At 41.0% G+C, this 17,207-nt stretch overlaps 1 protein-coding gene across 2 annotated transcripts in view; it reads left to right on the top strand.

Moving 5' to 3' along the window:
- Positions 1-17,207, top strand: part of SLC26A7 (solute carrier family 26 member 7) — a 125,850-nt gene that overhangs the window by 34,673 nt on the left and 73,970 nt on the right. For both annotated transcript variants that reach the window (XM_020813789.3, XM_072999109.2), the window contains 2 exons: positions 6,573-6,683; positions 15,542-15,714. In XM_020813789.3, coding sequence (XP_020669448.3) covers positions 6,573-6,683; positions 15,542-15,714 — 284 coding nt within the window. The remainder of the gene's footprint in view (positions 1-6,572; positions 6,684-15,541; positions 15,715-17,207) is intronic.

The following is a 17,207-nucleotide window of genomic DNA, read 5'->3' on the forward strand; positions in this document are numbered from 1 at the left end:
CTAAACCGCAGAAGCCTGTGCTGCAGGGTCAGAAGACCAAGCAGTCGTAAGATCGAATCCACGTGACGGAGTGAGCGCCCGTCGCTTGTCCCAGCTCCCGCCAACCTAGCGGTTCAAAAGCATGCAAATGCAAGTAGATAAATAGGGACCACCTCGGTGGGAAGGTAACAGCGTTCCGTGTCTAAGTCGCACTGGCCATGTGACCATGGAAGATTGTCTTCGGACAAAACGCTGGCTCTATGGCTTGGAAACGGGGATGAGCACCACCCCCTAGAGTCGAACATGACTGGACAAAAATTGTCAAGGGGAACCTTTACCTTTACCTTTACATCATCCACCTCAAAAATTTTAGCTCTCGCTCCTTAGCTTTCAGTATTAATATTTTTACAGTAACACATACCAGATTGGTCATGTAGTGAGACAGGTCATATATAATGGTTTTAGTTTTTTACTTCTGGTGGTTTCATAACCTTTTAGCTTTCTTGCAAAGCCAGTCATATGCACCTCCATGGGTCCTAGTGAAAACTGAGCTCATTTATGCAGGCTAACTGGCCTTACCAAGTTGGAGACTTAGGTGTTAAGACAGACCTTGTCTGAACAAGAGTTCAAGTTGTCAAATGTTCAGCCACTATTCATTCTTTGAGGAGTGACAACTGCAATTGGTGTGGGTAAGCACAGACATGAGACCAGTAGCAAGAGACATCCAAGGGCAGATTTAGAATTGAATAGAAAACTGACATCCTGGGTGTCAGTGAACTAAAATGGACGGGAATGGGCAAATTCAATTCAGATGACTATCATATCTACTATTGTGGGCAAGAATCCCATAGAAGAAATGGAGTAGCCCTCATAGTCAACAAGAGTGGGAAAAGTAGCTCCTGGTCCCCCTCCTGCCAAGTGAGAATGATATGGAAAGCAGAGGACTTTGCTAAACTTCCTTCCCAGATTCTGCTGGCTATCTGCATTTGTCTTCTGTGGAGAGATGCTACATTTGCATAAGAAGAACAAGTGCTTTGCAATCTATGGGGAAATGAATATCCTGGGAAAAGCACATTTGATTCTTGAAGCAGCTCTGCACAGATGTACTGTTAGCCACACTTTGTACAATCACTTCTAAATAATTGTCTGGTACAAGGAGGTGAGCTTGGAAAAGTTACTTTTTTATATACCACAATTCCAATAGTCCCACTGGCAGAGGAATTCTAGGAGATGAAAGTTTGTTTTCGAAGCCTTGACCAAGATTTGGGAAATGAAAGGTATAAAAGGTATAAAAATATACCTTTTACATTTCTCTCAGTGATCAGACACCTTGACTTTGTAATTTGATCTTTTGGGATGTATCCAAAACACATTTGAAACCAATTATAGCAACTGTTTATTTTCAACTCATGTGTTAGACTGGCACATTTGGTTTCCTGGATATTGCAGAATGTCAAAGCCTCATTCTAGATTTTGAAAAATTGAGCAAAGTAGTCCTTATTCCCTGAATAATGCAACAATATCATGAGTTAGAACCTGGCATGATCCTGAATTTGGTTAGCGTGAAAGTATTTCTCAGAAAATGCAGTGGGGTTCAATTTGGCAGTGTACTGTACCTGCTTGCCTTAAGTGTATTTTTATTGTTTGCTTGCATCCTATGTTCTTTATGCCATGGTATCCTTCATTTACCATTCACTTGCAGTTGTGATGCTAGAGGTCACTTTCTTGGCAGGAATGTCATGCCATGTGATGAGTCATCTAGTACAGCATTTGCTTGCAGCAGTATTCCTAAAGTAATAATGTATGCAGAATTTTTGTGCTACACCATTTAACTCTATTATTGTTATGTGCTGTCAGGTTGCCTCTGACCCATGACGAATCTACGAATGAGTGATCTCCCAAATGTCCTGTTCTCAGTAGCCCTGCTCAACTCTTGCAAGCTCAAAGCTGTTGTTACCTTTGTGGAGTCAATCCATCTCATATTTAGTCTTTCTGTTTTCCTGCTGCCTTCAACTTCTCCCAGCATGATTGTCTGTTCCAGTGAACCTCGTCTTCTTATGATGCACCCATTGTCCAAGAGTCTTGGTTTTATCATTTTTTTTCTTCTGCGGAGAGTTCAGACTTGATTTGGTTTAGGTCCCAGTTGTTTGTCTTTCTGGTGTACATGAAGTTCTCCTCCAATAATACACTTCAAATAAATTGACCCTTCCTGTTGACTTTTTCGCCATTAAGTCTTCACAACTGTACATAATAATTGGAAGTACAATAGCATTGATGATCTTGGCCCTGGTCTCCACTAAAACATTATGATCTTCTCTAGTTTCTTCATAGCTGACCTTCAAATTCTCAATGTTCTAATTTCTTGACTACAGACTCCTTTTTGTTTGATGTTTGAACAAAATATACAAAATCTTTAATAATTTCAATTTCTTTATTGTTAACATTAAAGTTATATAATTCTTTTCTCCTTCATGGATTGCTGCCTTGTCATGGTGAAGGGGCTTGAGTAATTCAGAGAAGCTATGGGCTATGCTGTGCACGGACACCCAAGATGGACAGGTCATAGTGGAGAGTTCTGACTAAACGCGATCCACCTGGAGCAGGAACTGGCAAGCCACTCCAGTGTCTTTGCCAAGAAAACTCCATGGACAGAAACAAAAGGCTAAAAGATATGATGCTGTAAGATGAGCCCCTCAGGTCGGAAGGCGTTCAATATGCTACTGAGGAAGAGCGGAGAACAACTATAAGTAGCTCCAGAGCTAATGAAGTGGTTGGGCCAAAGCTGAAGGGATGTTCAGCTGCGGACGCGCCTGGAAGTGAAAGGAAAGTCTGATGCTGGAAAGAAAATACTGCATAGGAACCTGGAATGTAAGATCTATGAACCTTGGTAAGCTGGATGTGGTCAAACAGGAGATGGCAAGAATAAGCATTGACGTCAGTGAACTAAAATGGATGGGAATGGGCGAATTCAATTCAGATGATTATCATATCTACTATTGTGAGCAAGAATCCCATAGAAGAAATGGAGTATCCCTTATAGTCAACAAAAGAGTGGGAAAAGCTGTACTGCGATACAATCTCAAAAATGATAGAATGATTTCAATACGAATCGAAAGCAGACCTTACAACATCACAGTAATCCAAGTTTATGTGCCAACCACCGATGCTGAAGGGGCTGAAATTGACCAATTCTATGAAGACTTACAACGCCTTCCCCTGAAGGTGTTCTTGTCATTATAGGGGACTGGAATGCTAGAGTCAAGAGATAAAGGCAACAATAGGTAAGTTTGGCCTTGGAGTTCAAAACGAAGTAGGGCAAAGGCTAATAGAGTTTTGTCAAGAGAACAAGCTGGTCATCACAAACACTCTTTTCTAATAACACAAGAGGCGATTCTACACATGGACATCACCAGATGGGCAATGCCGAAATCAGATTGATTATGTTTTTTTGCAGCCAGAGATGGAGAATCTGTATACAGTCTGTGATCAGGTTGGTTATAGATCTGGAGCAGTTCCTCTTTTTTGGGGTGAAATAACAAGGGAGGCTCCTTTTGAACGTTAACAGATTTATTGATCTTAACATTTGGAGAATCAACAGTCACTTCAACCATAATGAGGAGACAAAAATTCTGTGTTCGAACTGACAGGATCTAAGAAGGGGCTGGTCCAAACCATTCATGATCGGTGGGCTTCCTCAGGGGTATACTCCTCATGGCGCAGATGGTTCCACAATAGGGGTGCCTTGCCCAGTCGCCCTCCAGAGGTGGGTTGTTGAATGAGGAGTCTGGATGGACCACCTTATTCCAATGACCTTCTCATGGATATACCACCACTGTCCATTCTAATAGATCCACTTGTGTCTCTTTCCTTTTGGTGAAGTCCGGATTAGGCAGCAACCCATTAGATTTCCTTTAGATTAGGAAAATGTTCCAATAATCCTCTCATTCTATCATATTCAGCTTCCTTCTCCTTTTCTCTCTCTACCTTTTTTCCTTTCTCCTCTGGTGCTCCCGGTAAATTGTCTCCTCCCACTGGAGGACTGGAGAAATCCCAAACCAGAATTTAGATTGCCGGAAGACATATCAATAACCTCTGATATGCAGATGATACCACTCTGATGACAGAATTAAAGAACCTCTTAATGAGGGTGAAAGAGGAGAGCACAAAAAATGGTCTGAAGCTCAACATCATGGCCACTGGTCCCATCACCTCCTGGCAAACAGAACGTGAAGATATGGAGGCAGTGAAAGATTTTACTTTCTTGGGCTCTATGATCACTGCAGATGGTGACAGCAGCCCCAAATTTAAAAGATGCCTGCTTCTTGGGAGGAAAGCAATCACAAACCTAGATAGCATCTTAAAAAGCAGAGACATCACCTTGCCAACAAAGCTCCGCATAGTCAAAGCTATTGTTTTTCCAATAGTGATATAAGGAAGTGAGAGCTGGACCATAAAGAAGGCTGACTGCCAAAGAATTAATGCTTTGAATTTTGGTGCTAGAGGAGACTCTTGAGAGTCCCCTGGACTGCAAGGAGATCAAACCTATCCATTCTGAAGGAAATCAACCCTGGAAGAACAGATCACTGGAAGGACAGCTCCAGAAGCTGAGGCTCCAATACTTTGGCCATCTCAGAGAAGACTCCCTGGAAAAGACCTTGATGTTGGGAAAGCGTGAAGGCATGAAGAGAAGAGGACGACAGAGGACGAGATGGTTGGACAGTGTCATTGAAGCTACCAACATGAATTTGACCCAACTCCGGGAGGCAGTGGAAGACAGGAGGGCCTGGTGTGCTCTGGTCCATGGGGCCACCAAGAGCCCGACACGACTTAAGGACTAAACAACAATAACATATTGTTCTTTAGTAGTCATGATTTGACTTCTTAACGTTCAACTGCAGTTTCACTTTTGCACTTCATTCAGCGTTGTTTTAATTGCTGTAAAATGGTGTCGTCTGTATATCTTAAATTACCAATATTTCTTCCACCAATTTTCTCTCCTTCTTCATCTGAATCTAATCCAGTTTTCCATATGATATGTTCCATGTACAGACTGAGCAGATTGTTACATAATTTTATTTTATTGTTTCTGTTGCATTTTTGTGGTTCTATGAATAAGAATGCACAGTTCCCCAAAGCAGTAATACAGAGTTTGCAAACATACAGAAATATCCAAGAAAAAGGGTGTTCCAGGCAAGGAGTTCAGTCCTGTAGCAAGTAGAGTGTACTGTACAACTGTTCCATCATTTTCTCTTTATTGTTTTTTTCTGCAAGAAGGAAAACAATGGAAGAAGTGGTTTTAAAACAGACTAGGATTACAAGTGGAGAGCAACACAGTGTGAAACTCCTGTAAAATGCCGTGAATAAGGAAGGATAATGGCATGATGAAAACTAATCTGAAGCTGTTCAAAGAGTTTCTCAGAGCAAATTTTTGTATCTTTGTGATTTTTTTTATATTGTCGATAATCACTGATTCTACTGGTTTTGTTCATAAGCTCTTGGCTTTTGAAAAGAACTGCTCATGAGTATTGGTGGGAGTTCAGGATATAACATGCTTTGCTACTACTCTGTGAAGCACTGTAAGCAATTTACAGTGCTACAACAAAGTAGCCAAAGGAATATATTTTATTGAGCAATTATTGCAACTCAGATGGACACCACCACTGACATATTTAGCTTTGTCATTGGGAAGTTCAAGTATTCTTGGTCACCTGAAATACTTTTAATTTTTGCTGCTTCGCTAGCTATGACTGATACTAGACTGGGGCTGGAATACTGTTACATAACTTATACCTGTGGAATTGCGATCAGCAAGGAGTGATTTTCAATAACTGAAAACTTTTTACTTCTGTGCTGAAGCTTTTCTAACTCACATGTGATCCCTTTCATCTCATATAAGCCATGGGAGCTGCAGGACAGAAGAAGGATGTCTTCAATTACTGAAAATCTCTTTTTGCTGCTAACATCATCCAGGGGCACTTTCTTGTAACTAAAGACATCATTCTGGTCCATGTTTCCTATGGTTTCCACACAGTCAAAGGGAGTCAGAAAAGCCATGGGTCAGAAGTAGGAAGTTTTTAATAACTAAAAATTGCTCCTACTAATGATGTTATCATCCTTCCACAGGCATAGTTATTTCAACAGGATTTTACCTGTGCTTCTGGTGACACTCTCATGAGATTGCCATCAATTATTGTTGGGTTTGCCAGAGTACAAATGACATGACTGGATAATACTTCTCATCTTTTGCTTCCATTCCTCCTTAATATAAATCTTTTCTCACCCATACCCTCCCCCTCCACAACGCAATAGCAGAATTTGGAAACGTTAGTTTTTTATATTGGCCATCACAGGTCATGTTGCCTAGAGACTTTGGGGAGTTGTAATCTAAGAAAGTGATTTTTCCGATCCTGCTTTTAATAAATTGGATGAGATCAGGTGTCAAACTACAACTCTCATAAGATTGTTTCTTATGTATTTCTGTGTGGTTCTGAAAATCTTTAAATATTAGACTTGGGACTGCAACTTTGTTTTGACAGTAGTGTGAAATATATTAACATAGAACATCTTGTTATTCCCATTTACCTTATCCACAGGACTTGCCTTTGCTGTTCTGTCTTCAGTGCATCCCGTGTTCGGCTTATATGGATCTCTCTTCCCTGTTATTATTTATGCCATATTTGGAATGGGCCGTCACGTTGCCACAGGTTAGTTTTTAAAAATTCTTGCAGGCCAATTTTGAAAACAGTAGCTGATTATCTTAATGTAATGTTATATAGATATATTGATGTATTGGCACTGTTGTTCTTTACCTCAGAAACAACTATTGCTTTGCATTCAATCCCAATATTTTTGTATATTTCTGTATATTTATATATTTTAGATGTTTTATTTGTGGCTGGTCTTTTGACCGTAATAAAGTTTTATCTATCTAATGTCATGTTGTATACTGTTATGTCATATACTATTATGCCATATAACATACAGTCATACCCCGCTTTACGATTGCCCCACATTACGACAAAACCGCATTACGATGATGTTATTGCGATCACTTTTGTGATCGCAAAATGATGGTCTGAATAGGCTTTTTTTTTTGCTTTGCGATGATCAGTTCCCTGCTTTGGGAACTGATTCTTCGCAAAATGACGATTTTCCTACAGCTGATCGGCGGTTTCAAAATGGCCACCGGGTAAATAAAATGGCTCACCGCTGTTTTCTGGGACGGATTCCTCGCAAGACAGCCACCGAAAATGGCTACCCTATAGAAGATCTTTGCTAGACGGTGAGTTTTTAGCCCATTGGAATGCATTAAATGGGTTTTAATGCGTTTCAATGGTTTTTTATTTTCGCATTACAACGTTTTTGTTCTACAGCGATTTCGCTGGAACGAATTAATATCGTAATGTGAGGCACCACTGTACAATATAATGCTCATAAAACAAGGGATTGGATGGAGTCTAACTGATTTTTAGCCAGCTTTGATGAAAGGTGAACAGAGTACACTTCAACCAAACTGCAGTTGTTCAATTCTTTTCATTTGTGGGAACTCCATGCAGATTCCCATGAAAGTAAATGAAGTGTGGGGAACTCAGTGGGATGCATCTTCAGTGGCTATTTTCCTCAGATGATTGATTCAAATTTCACTAGGGCTTTATCAAAGACAATGGCTCTAAGCCTGCAGCGGAGTAAAGCTAGAAACCACAAACGCTAAAATAACCCATATTTATGCATGTGTCCTTTAAAACTGCATCCTGCCCAAGCATCCCCAGAAAACTATTTTTGGGTGTGTGGAGTGTGATTAAGAATACGTTGTTCCTGTGTCAACACCTTTAGTGTAATATTTCACCAAGACTGCCTTCATGAATGAATTTTACAAGAGATTGGTGTACTTTAAATTCTGTATACAGTACATTTATTCTAATTTAAAAACCTACTCAATGTTTGGTTTCTTTAAAACTAGAAGACACAATTATTGCTTCTGATTGGATGATCCAGATCCCCAGATCTTCTTTCTCTATCCAAAAAGATCATTTTCTATTTTGATTTTCTTTATTATATGAAGGATATATAAGCCAATCATAAGCCCATATTATGTACAACAGGAACATAGTCAAACAAGAAATGACAACCATGGCTCCAGATATTTTACTATTCTCTTACAAGCTTCCAGGGCTAATAGACCAGTGGTTCCCAAATTTCGTTTACCAAATTTACTCACAGAAGTAGTAGCAAGGGGTACTGGGAGTTGCAGTCCAACAACATTCAGGGATCCAAGATTGAGAACCACTGTATTTCATCAGATCATGTGTCACCCAGGAATTCACGGTTGTGGATGTGTATATCCAGGCTTTTTGAAAGTGATCTCTTTTTTGTTGCAGAATTTAACATTTTTGGTTAAGATTTGCCTTTTTGATGCACAGCATAAGTACAGAGACTCACAGGGGAGAACAGCTAGCCAGTCCTCAGACAGTCCACCCCTTTCCTTATTAAATGACACTTAAAGTCTCAGTAACTCGCTATCAGACATTTGTAGGAGAAAGAATAAGATGTTTCATTACTTACAATTGTGAACAGATCAACAGCAAACTAACAAACATACTGCCTTCCTCAGACTAAAGAGAGGGAAAGAGAGAGGACCCAACAAAGAGGTGGGTCTGTCTTTGAACTCGGAGGCGAGAGGGAGCAATTGGTTTGTGCTTGATAGATTGACTATCACTCCAGCCCAGAAAATCCACGCTCCAGCCAGTCAAACCATAGGCAGTGTGCAAGGCTGTAAAAACTCCCAAATGTTTTATGGTTTGCATCAGTGGGTGGGCACGCTAGTCCTATCCCCCTCTGTTATAATTTCAGTTGCCCTCCTACACATGGATGACAGGCATTTGACGATCCCTTGCTTTATGTGGGTGCTCATGAATCATAACCCTGGAAATTCCACGGTGAACACAGAATCTCCTGTTGAGATTAGTTGCCCTTAGTATATAGAGAGGCTGTAAACTGGGAGCAGAGGAGGCTGATAATAATAACCTCCTCATCCTTGAAAATTGATTCAGTGCACTGAAGGACAAATGATTAGAAATTCTATCACTGCAGAATATTGGTGGGAAATTGCTAAACCAAAACCTTGTCTATGTCAAAAAACTTTGTACCTGTAAAAATAAGTAATGATATCAAATAGGTGACTTTTTTTCTTTGTGGAAATAATTTTTGATGTGATGGCAGTTTAGTCACAGTGGTCGCTTTTGGAGCATGGCCACTATGTGGACAGCAATTTCCCAAAAGCCTTGGCCTTCAGGGTCCAGGCAAAAGAGGTCTGACTTCTCCTTTCCATCTCCTGGTATTTATTCCCATACATTGTCAGTGAGAGTGGGAGAGAGTGGGGTGATGGAGACAGGTAGTGAGAGGGACAGAAGAGCTTGTGGTGGCACTATGGCAACCCCTAGGGACAAATATTACAAATGTTGGGGACATCTGGGCTTCATAAAGCACTGAGCATAGAGGAGCAGTTCTTGGCTCTTGGCCTACTGTTCCTTCATTTAACTTATCTCTATAGCATGACAGCTGTTGGGTTCAGGCAATGAGCAGGCTGATGGGCTTTGTGGTGATCACCAGATAATGGATAGCAAAGAGCCTCTTAGCAATAGATTAAAGAAGTCAGCCACACACAGAGAGATGGATGTCTGCCAGCAGTACTCCTGGTGGGCGTCTCTTCCTCTCTCGGTCTCTCTCTCTCTCTCTCTGCCCTGCCCCCAGGAGACTGTCCTTTTATTAACATTACAAGGTCACAGGTAGTGACAGCGTTACAAATAGTAAATAGAGTTCAGATAGAACAATGGTTACATCATGTTATTAGGGTCGGTCTGGAGAAAGGCAAATAATCAAGCCCTCTGATTGGCCTAAGGAAAGGCCTCTATGGCAAGCTCTCTATGATAATGAGAAAGAGGAGGAATGATGGCAGCTCCTCCCCTCAGAAGCAGCCACCCATGTGGCTTAGCAACCTTGGGAATGGCACCCCCACAGACAGCCACAAACCTCATATGAGTAACTCTGTGAGGAGATTGTAATACAGTACCCCATTCTTATCTATGCTCTTTCTTTCTCTATCTCCCTTTCTTGAGAGCTGCCTTACATCGAGCCGGATCACTAGTCCATTCAGTCTTCATCTCTGCACTGACTGGCAGTGGGTCTCCAAGATTATAGTGGGACTTTTCCAAAACCTGGCTTCTTTAGGGGCTAGTACTACCTCAAGGTGGGGTCAATGCCCCATTGCACTCATTAGAGCAGAAGCTGTGGCCATTTGCACCCTCTGTCAATCCCACTCTTCTCCTGCAACAAATGTCAGAGAAGACAGCCACTGGTGGGACTTCTCAGAAGAGAAATTCATCTTCTCACTTGCTTGAAGATCATCCAGAGAGTGAGTGAGCAGATAACCAGGCTCTCTGGAACTGCCAATCACCCACCTAGTTTCTTATTTTGAGGACCCCCTCTGGGAGAGTAGCATGGCTGCTTCTTTGGAGGCCACAGAAAACATCTGTTGCCGCTCTCCAAATGTGGGGCTAGCAACCAGTGCCCATTGGGACTGGATGACAGAGAGGACAATGAAGGTGAAGCCAAAGCCACAGGTTTGTTGTTGTTGTTTAGTCATTAAGTCGTGATAGACTCTTTGTGACCCCATGGTTTTATCCACTTCTTCTTCCCTTCCAGTGATGCTAGAGTAGAACTCCTTAACATTTAACATCTAACCGCAATGAAGAGTAGTTTCTAGGTTGATTCCACAGTATCCTCCTTGATTCTTTGCCATGCTTCTAGCTACTCTTATCCTCTCCTTACATCAGCATTGTAGCAAAATGGCAGACTGTTAAGGAGCCAAGCAGGAGTGGGTCTAGGCCTGAGAGTAAGGGCAGTGCCCCATTTGTCAAAATGAATTGGCCTCCCACTGGAATAAGACCTAGTGGGAAAAGTGGTCATAAAGATAGGGCAACAGTGATGTGGAGGGGACAGGAGGGAGACAATGAATGATGATGGTGGTGCCACGAGAGCTGTGGTGGGCCATTTTATGCTACAACTAGGACATTCCTGTAAGGCATGTTCTCTATTTGCTGAACCACTGAAAAAATGTCTCTGTATGTCAGAGGGTGCAGTTGTCCTCACGTTCTGCTTATAGGTTTCCTATATACAACTGGTAGAACCCTGTTCACAAGAATGCCGTGCTATATAGGCCTTCAGTCTAGTCTTCCATAGCTGCTCTGGCACTCTCGTCATCCCTTCTCTCCCTTAACTTCCCTTATATTGAAATGTAGATAGTGATGAGCTTTGACAGTACCCATGTAAAAGACAAAAATAGTTTCAGTTGACTGTTGACACTGAAGACAAGTTTGCAGCATCCTCTCCCATTGCTAGAGAGAAATGACCACCACAAGCAAGAGTGTGTACTTGTTATTGGTGGAGTTGTTACCTGTCCCTCCAAGCTAGTGATCTGAGACACTGACTTCCCAGATGAAAAGCAGGTTTTTTTCCTCTCCCCCTCATCCCAGAAAAGAGACCATCTGGTCCCGTTTGTAGAAAACAATAGAGCTGGGTATGGGGTCGTAGCCTTCGTTTGGTTAATTTGGGCTGGAAAGGATGGAGGAAGGGAAAAAACTGTGACCGTTGTGGAGATATTGGGGAGGGGTGTTTCTCTTTTGAAACTCAGTCTTCTGTGGAACCACACACAAAGCTAACCCCTCAGGGCTTGAAAAGCCCAGCTATAGGCACATTCCCTTTGGTTGTTATTATGCTTTCCAAGGAGTAATCATTGTCTTTTTAGTAATTGCGTGGTTTTTCAAAAAACGGCCTGTATGCCAAAACGTGCATTCAGTGCTACGTTTAACAGCTCTGTAGGAGCCATGTGGTCTACTGGGAAAGCAACTTTCTGTCCAAAGTACATAGAATTTGCATCACAACGTATGCAAAAGCATATTGTCGAAGGCCCCTTGCATCTCACTGGCACGTTGGAATTGAATTTTGTGGCAAGTTCCTTGGAAGCTTTGATAATTCTGAATCAGCAAAGTAGACATTACGTAGTTACTTCATTTTAAGTTAAATAATTGCCCAACTGGGACAAGCTGGACTATTGGTTTCTGCAACAAAGGCATTTAGGCCATCTGGTACTTCGGAGATATGCTGGATCCTTTCTGCAGAGATGACTATCTGAGCATAGAATTGATAAAAGTTCTGCTCTGTTCAGCATGCTTTCAGATGAAAATGAGCGTTGCCAGAACTGAATGTAAGAGGCAAATTTTGTTCAGTCAAGCAATGAAGGCATACAATAACACATAGTTTAGAGTTTCTGGGTTTGCTTTCTGTCTCTGAAGAACATTTTTTACTCCTTCTAAATCTGAGTGGTCTTAATGGTTTTCTAACTGAGGAGTAGGGAATATGTGGCCATCCAAATGATGTCAGACTGTAATTCCCTCATTCTTCACTACTAGGTGTAATAGCAAGGGGTCAGGCTGACTAGGGCTGAAGAAGCACATATTCCCCACTCCAGTTTATTGGATCTCTGAATAAGGCCATTTTTAAAAACTCTGCTTATATAATCATTAATGTAAAGAATGGTACGAATTTGGAAAATAGCAACAAGAATTAGTGCCGCACAGTGGCTGTCACTATAATCCTGGGCACATTGGGCAGGGAGTAAACCCACTGAACACAGTACACATTTTTGGATGTAAATGTACCTAAGATTACCTGTGTGGAAATGGCAGAAATGGAAAGTCTTTGATTTAAAAATCAGCCTTGCTGTGATTGTGTCTACCCAAGCCATGGTCATTGTCACACTTGCAGTGTGAGGATAATGTTACTGACCTACCTTACAGATGTGTTGTAAAGGCTACTGGAACAATATACAGTGGTGCCCCGCATAGCGACATTAATCCGTTCCAGGATTAACGTCGCTATCCGGATTCATCGCTATGCAGGGGGGAACCCATAGGAATGCATTAAACTCCGTTTAATGCGTTCCTATGGGGCGAAAACTCACCGCTATGCGGGGAATCCTCCATCTGGCCGCCGTTTTCGCCACCCGGTAAGCAAGGGCAGGGCGCGAAAATGGAGCGGGCAGCCATTTTTTCCTTCCGGTGGCCATTTTGGAACCGCCGATCAGCTGTTTTTAGAACATTGCAATGCGAAGATCGGTAAGTGAAACGCTTACCGATCATCGCAATGCAATGTTTTGCCTATTAAAACGTCGCAATGCGATCGCATTAGCAATCGCAAAAACGTGTCGCTATGCGGATTCGTCGTTAAACGGCGCGCTCGTTAAGTGAGGCACCACTGTATATGAAAGACTTGACAGCGGCCCAAATGCTGTTGTGAAATATTTTGTGTATTAGCTGCATTATTTTTTGCAATTTGTGTGCTGTGTGGACATCCAGTTGTGCAACTGAAGGGCCTTTGGGCACATAACAGACACCAGTAAAAATGCCTTCTGTTTTTTGCTCATCTGCTGCTGTAATCAAGTAATGTGGTAGGATTGTGGATATTGTTTGTGAATATTCCAAAGTGCCCTATAAACATTTATTCTTTTATTAAAATATATTAAGGCAAATATTCTCAAGGTATTAAAGATGTAATGAATCTGGAGTAAGAAGTAAACAATTTTCAGATGTAGCTCACTCAGATCATTTTGTGAAAACTTAAATTACATGCCTTCTTTTGAATTCCTAATTTTGAATTCCGAAATCTGAATTGTTGGGGATTCAGAAAATTTCAAAATTAACTTTGCCTTGGTTATTATGTTTGCTTCTGCTGGCAAAGTGAAGTAAGATGACCTTCACCCATTTCCCTGTATGCTATGAATTCTGCTTTGGAAGGCTGTAAAACATGAAGTGGATGATAGGGAATGATAGGGACATTCAACTAAAAGTGCTCTTTTCCTTCTAAATATTTAGAGAACAAACTGTTGTATTGAGTGGTTATTTAACACTGTACAGTAGTCTTAGAATTTGACCCTAGGATTTAGGAGTTTCGAAAACAGTAAAATTTCCAAACCAGTATTTGAGAGTCTTCAAAACCGAGTACTGTGTGTAAAATTGAATTCTGAAATTTTGCTAAATGTAAAACAGTTGCAGAATTTCTGTTTCCATCATAGATTATGCACTGTGCCTGGCTGGCAGCACCCATCTTCATTACCCTTTGGCAAACAACCCATTCCACACAGGGATAATTATGTGATCAACCTCAACTTTCCCTTCCATGGAAGGCTATCACAGTGTACAAAATATTGAAAAGATTTCAATCAAATATCTATGTAGGGATCTGATGTTCTATCAGTTGTTTGATTCACATATATGGAAGAGCCAAATTAAATCCTTTTTCATTTACCATTTGCATTATAAGGAAATGGACCTTTGAATAAGAAACTACATTTTTATGGCAAGTTGATGTGTGTGGAAAATGGAATGTGTGCCGGAAAAGTGTGTGGTTGGGCTTTCTAATATTTTCAATATTTGGCAGATCGTCTTCTCCCACCTAGATATACCCGAATCACCTGACATAGCCAGCAGGGACGGCTGAGGAGCCTGACATCGAGGGAGGCCCAGAAGGAAAAAAACAAGAAACTGGGCCTTCTCGGTGGTGGCCCCCCGGCTAAGGAATATTCTCCCTACTGAAATTCGGCTGGCACCCTCGCTAGGCGTTTTCAAAAGCCAGTTAAAAACTTGGTTATTTAAACAGGCCTTCCCTCCAGCTAATTAAGTGATCCCCCCCCCTCTTCTTGAGTCTTGCTATCTTGGAAATGTGTTGTTTAGAATTAATTGTAAGAATTGTATTTTTATATATGCTATTTTGATGTGTTTTTAACCTATGTAAGTCCCCCCGAGTAGACGTTGTCTAGAGGGGTGGGGTAAAAATCAAATCAAATCAAATCAAATCAAATCAATCAATCAATCAATCAATCAATCAATCAATCAATCAATCAATCAATCAATCAAATAAACAAGCTGGCCCTCTAATCTTATGAAGAATTAATTGGACTTCAGAGCTGGCTGTTTGTGGAGCTAGAGTTTGGGAGCTTGATTCCCCACTTTGCCTCCTGCAAGTGGAGCCAACTTGTGTAGCCTTGGGCAAGCTGCACAGTCTCAAGGTGCTTCAAGAAGAAGGGAAGGATAAACCACTTCTGACTACTCTCTACCTGGAAAACCCTGAAAAGAGTCACTGTAAGGCAGAATTGACTTGACGGTGCATGATGATTAATATTTCTAGATTTCACTGACCTTTTTCTTCTACGCATGCAGAGGGTCAAACTAGCTGATGGATTGCTCATTATTAGAAGTTGAACGCATATTAGAGTTTCAACAACAGTTTCCTCCTAACTTCACATCGGAACCGTCAACCTTTACCTCCTAATAACAAAGTATAACCAAAGCGAGCTTATTTGCATGGTACAGGAGATAGGCAAAGCCTGTTCCCACTTTGAATGTTGTGCTCTCTATTGGAATCCTCTTTGACCCTTCAACTCACCACATGAAACAAATAAGAGCAGTAGGCGAGCGGACATTAAACAGTCTTTCGTATTCTTTAACAGGAACATTTGCTCTGACTTCCTTGATATCCGCCAATGCTGTTGAACGCCTTGTGCCTCCCAGGAACAGCAGTTTCACAACAGACAACACATCTGTTGTCTTGGGTTTGTCTGAGTTTGAGATGCAGAGAATTGGAGTTGCTGCAGCAGTTTCATTCTTAGGAGGACTCATCCAAGTAAGTATTCCTTTTATATTCAAACCAAAATTAGCAGTAAACCCACAATGCTCTTTTCTGGCACAGCCGGAAGAGAGGAAGCCATGGCATGGACACCTTCCCCATGTGATCTGGGGTTCAGTGCTATGTAAGCAGCAATGGAAAGGAACTCCTTGCTAGAACTCCACTTCCACAGAAAGTAATGGTGGCTAATGCTGCATGGAGCTTCAAATGTTATTTAAGACATAAGAAAGACATAAGAAATTTATTTGTCATTGCGCTCACAAGTGGGTGCAACGAAATGAGGTGCTCTTCCCCAAGGTAAAACTGGACAACACTACAAAAAAAAAGTTAAAATATACACAACTTTCACCATCCAAATATAGATACCCCGTTTTCTCTCAGCAATTAAAATTCCACCAAAAACCTATGGCCCCGCATTTAAACTCATTTCTTTCCTTATTTGACATATCGTGCCTTTCTTCCAGAATTGGGACTCAAAGCAGATCACAAAAAGATAAAGAGGTTACATTAAAACACAGTTCAGTGCATTATAATATTAAAACACTTCTGTCTCATGTTACCTTTCGGACATCTTTATGGGTATTATGACTTTGGTCAACTCTAAACAGCAATGTTGTGCTGCTTCTGAAAGAGTCCCCAAGGATCTTTAGCCAACACTTTCTTCTTCCACCACTTATATTCCCAATTACTTTAGCCTGAATGATCAGCTGAAACAATCCATACTTTTCACTGCTCATTACATTCTCAAAGTGTTTTCGCCTTCTGCATTTTACCTGTTTTATAATTTCTTGGGGGGTTTTCCCCGTTTGTCTAAGTATTTATTTATTGGTTGCACTTTCACTCCAATAAATTTGTAGCATCCTGCACTAATCTACACTTCAGATGTTTCAACATTTTTTTAATTGTTGGCTCTATTGTGTCCATGATTCCAGGACCTGGAGTAGAGCTGGAATAGCAGAATGAATAGCACCCTACAATGTGGATTCTCAGAACCAATTAAAAGTTTTTCTTGCATATAATATTCTCTATCTTAAGAAACCTGTTTCTGTTATATTGGTATTGTGTAGATGTAATTCTGTTGTTCATGCTACCAGTTCTTAGGATAAGTGTATTTGCAACATGCCGCACACACATTGTTTAACTGTGTCTCTTGGACTACTTGTTATTACTGATTTTATTTAAACATGGTTTTCTTGGCATTTATTTTATTTTTAGACCATAGCCATCACTTACTTCAATGACTTTATTGAGTAGCCTTTGCAGGCCCTTTGAACTGACAGCTAGTGATGCTATTTCATTTGCATATGGCTTTTGTTGTTGATAACCTCTTCATTGACATCACATGAATCATCACATGATTCTAACAGGCACTGGTGAAAAGGATTTCCACAAATGCACCATGACTTAATTATTCGCTTATTAATTACATTTATATTCCACATTCTCTCCAATAATTTCAAGGCAGACTGTGTGTTTTCCCTTCTTCCCAA

The sequence above is a fragment of the Pogona vitticeps genome, chromosome 4, assembly GCF_051106095.1.
Source record: "Pogona vitticeps strain Pit_001003342236 chromosome 4, PviZW2.1, whole genome shotgun sequence".
Classification (NCBI taxonomy): Eukaryota; Metazoa; Chordata; class Lepidosauria; order Squamata; family Agamidae; genus Pogona; species Pogona vitticeps.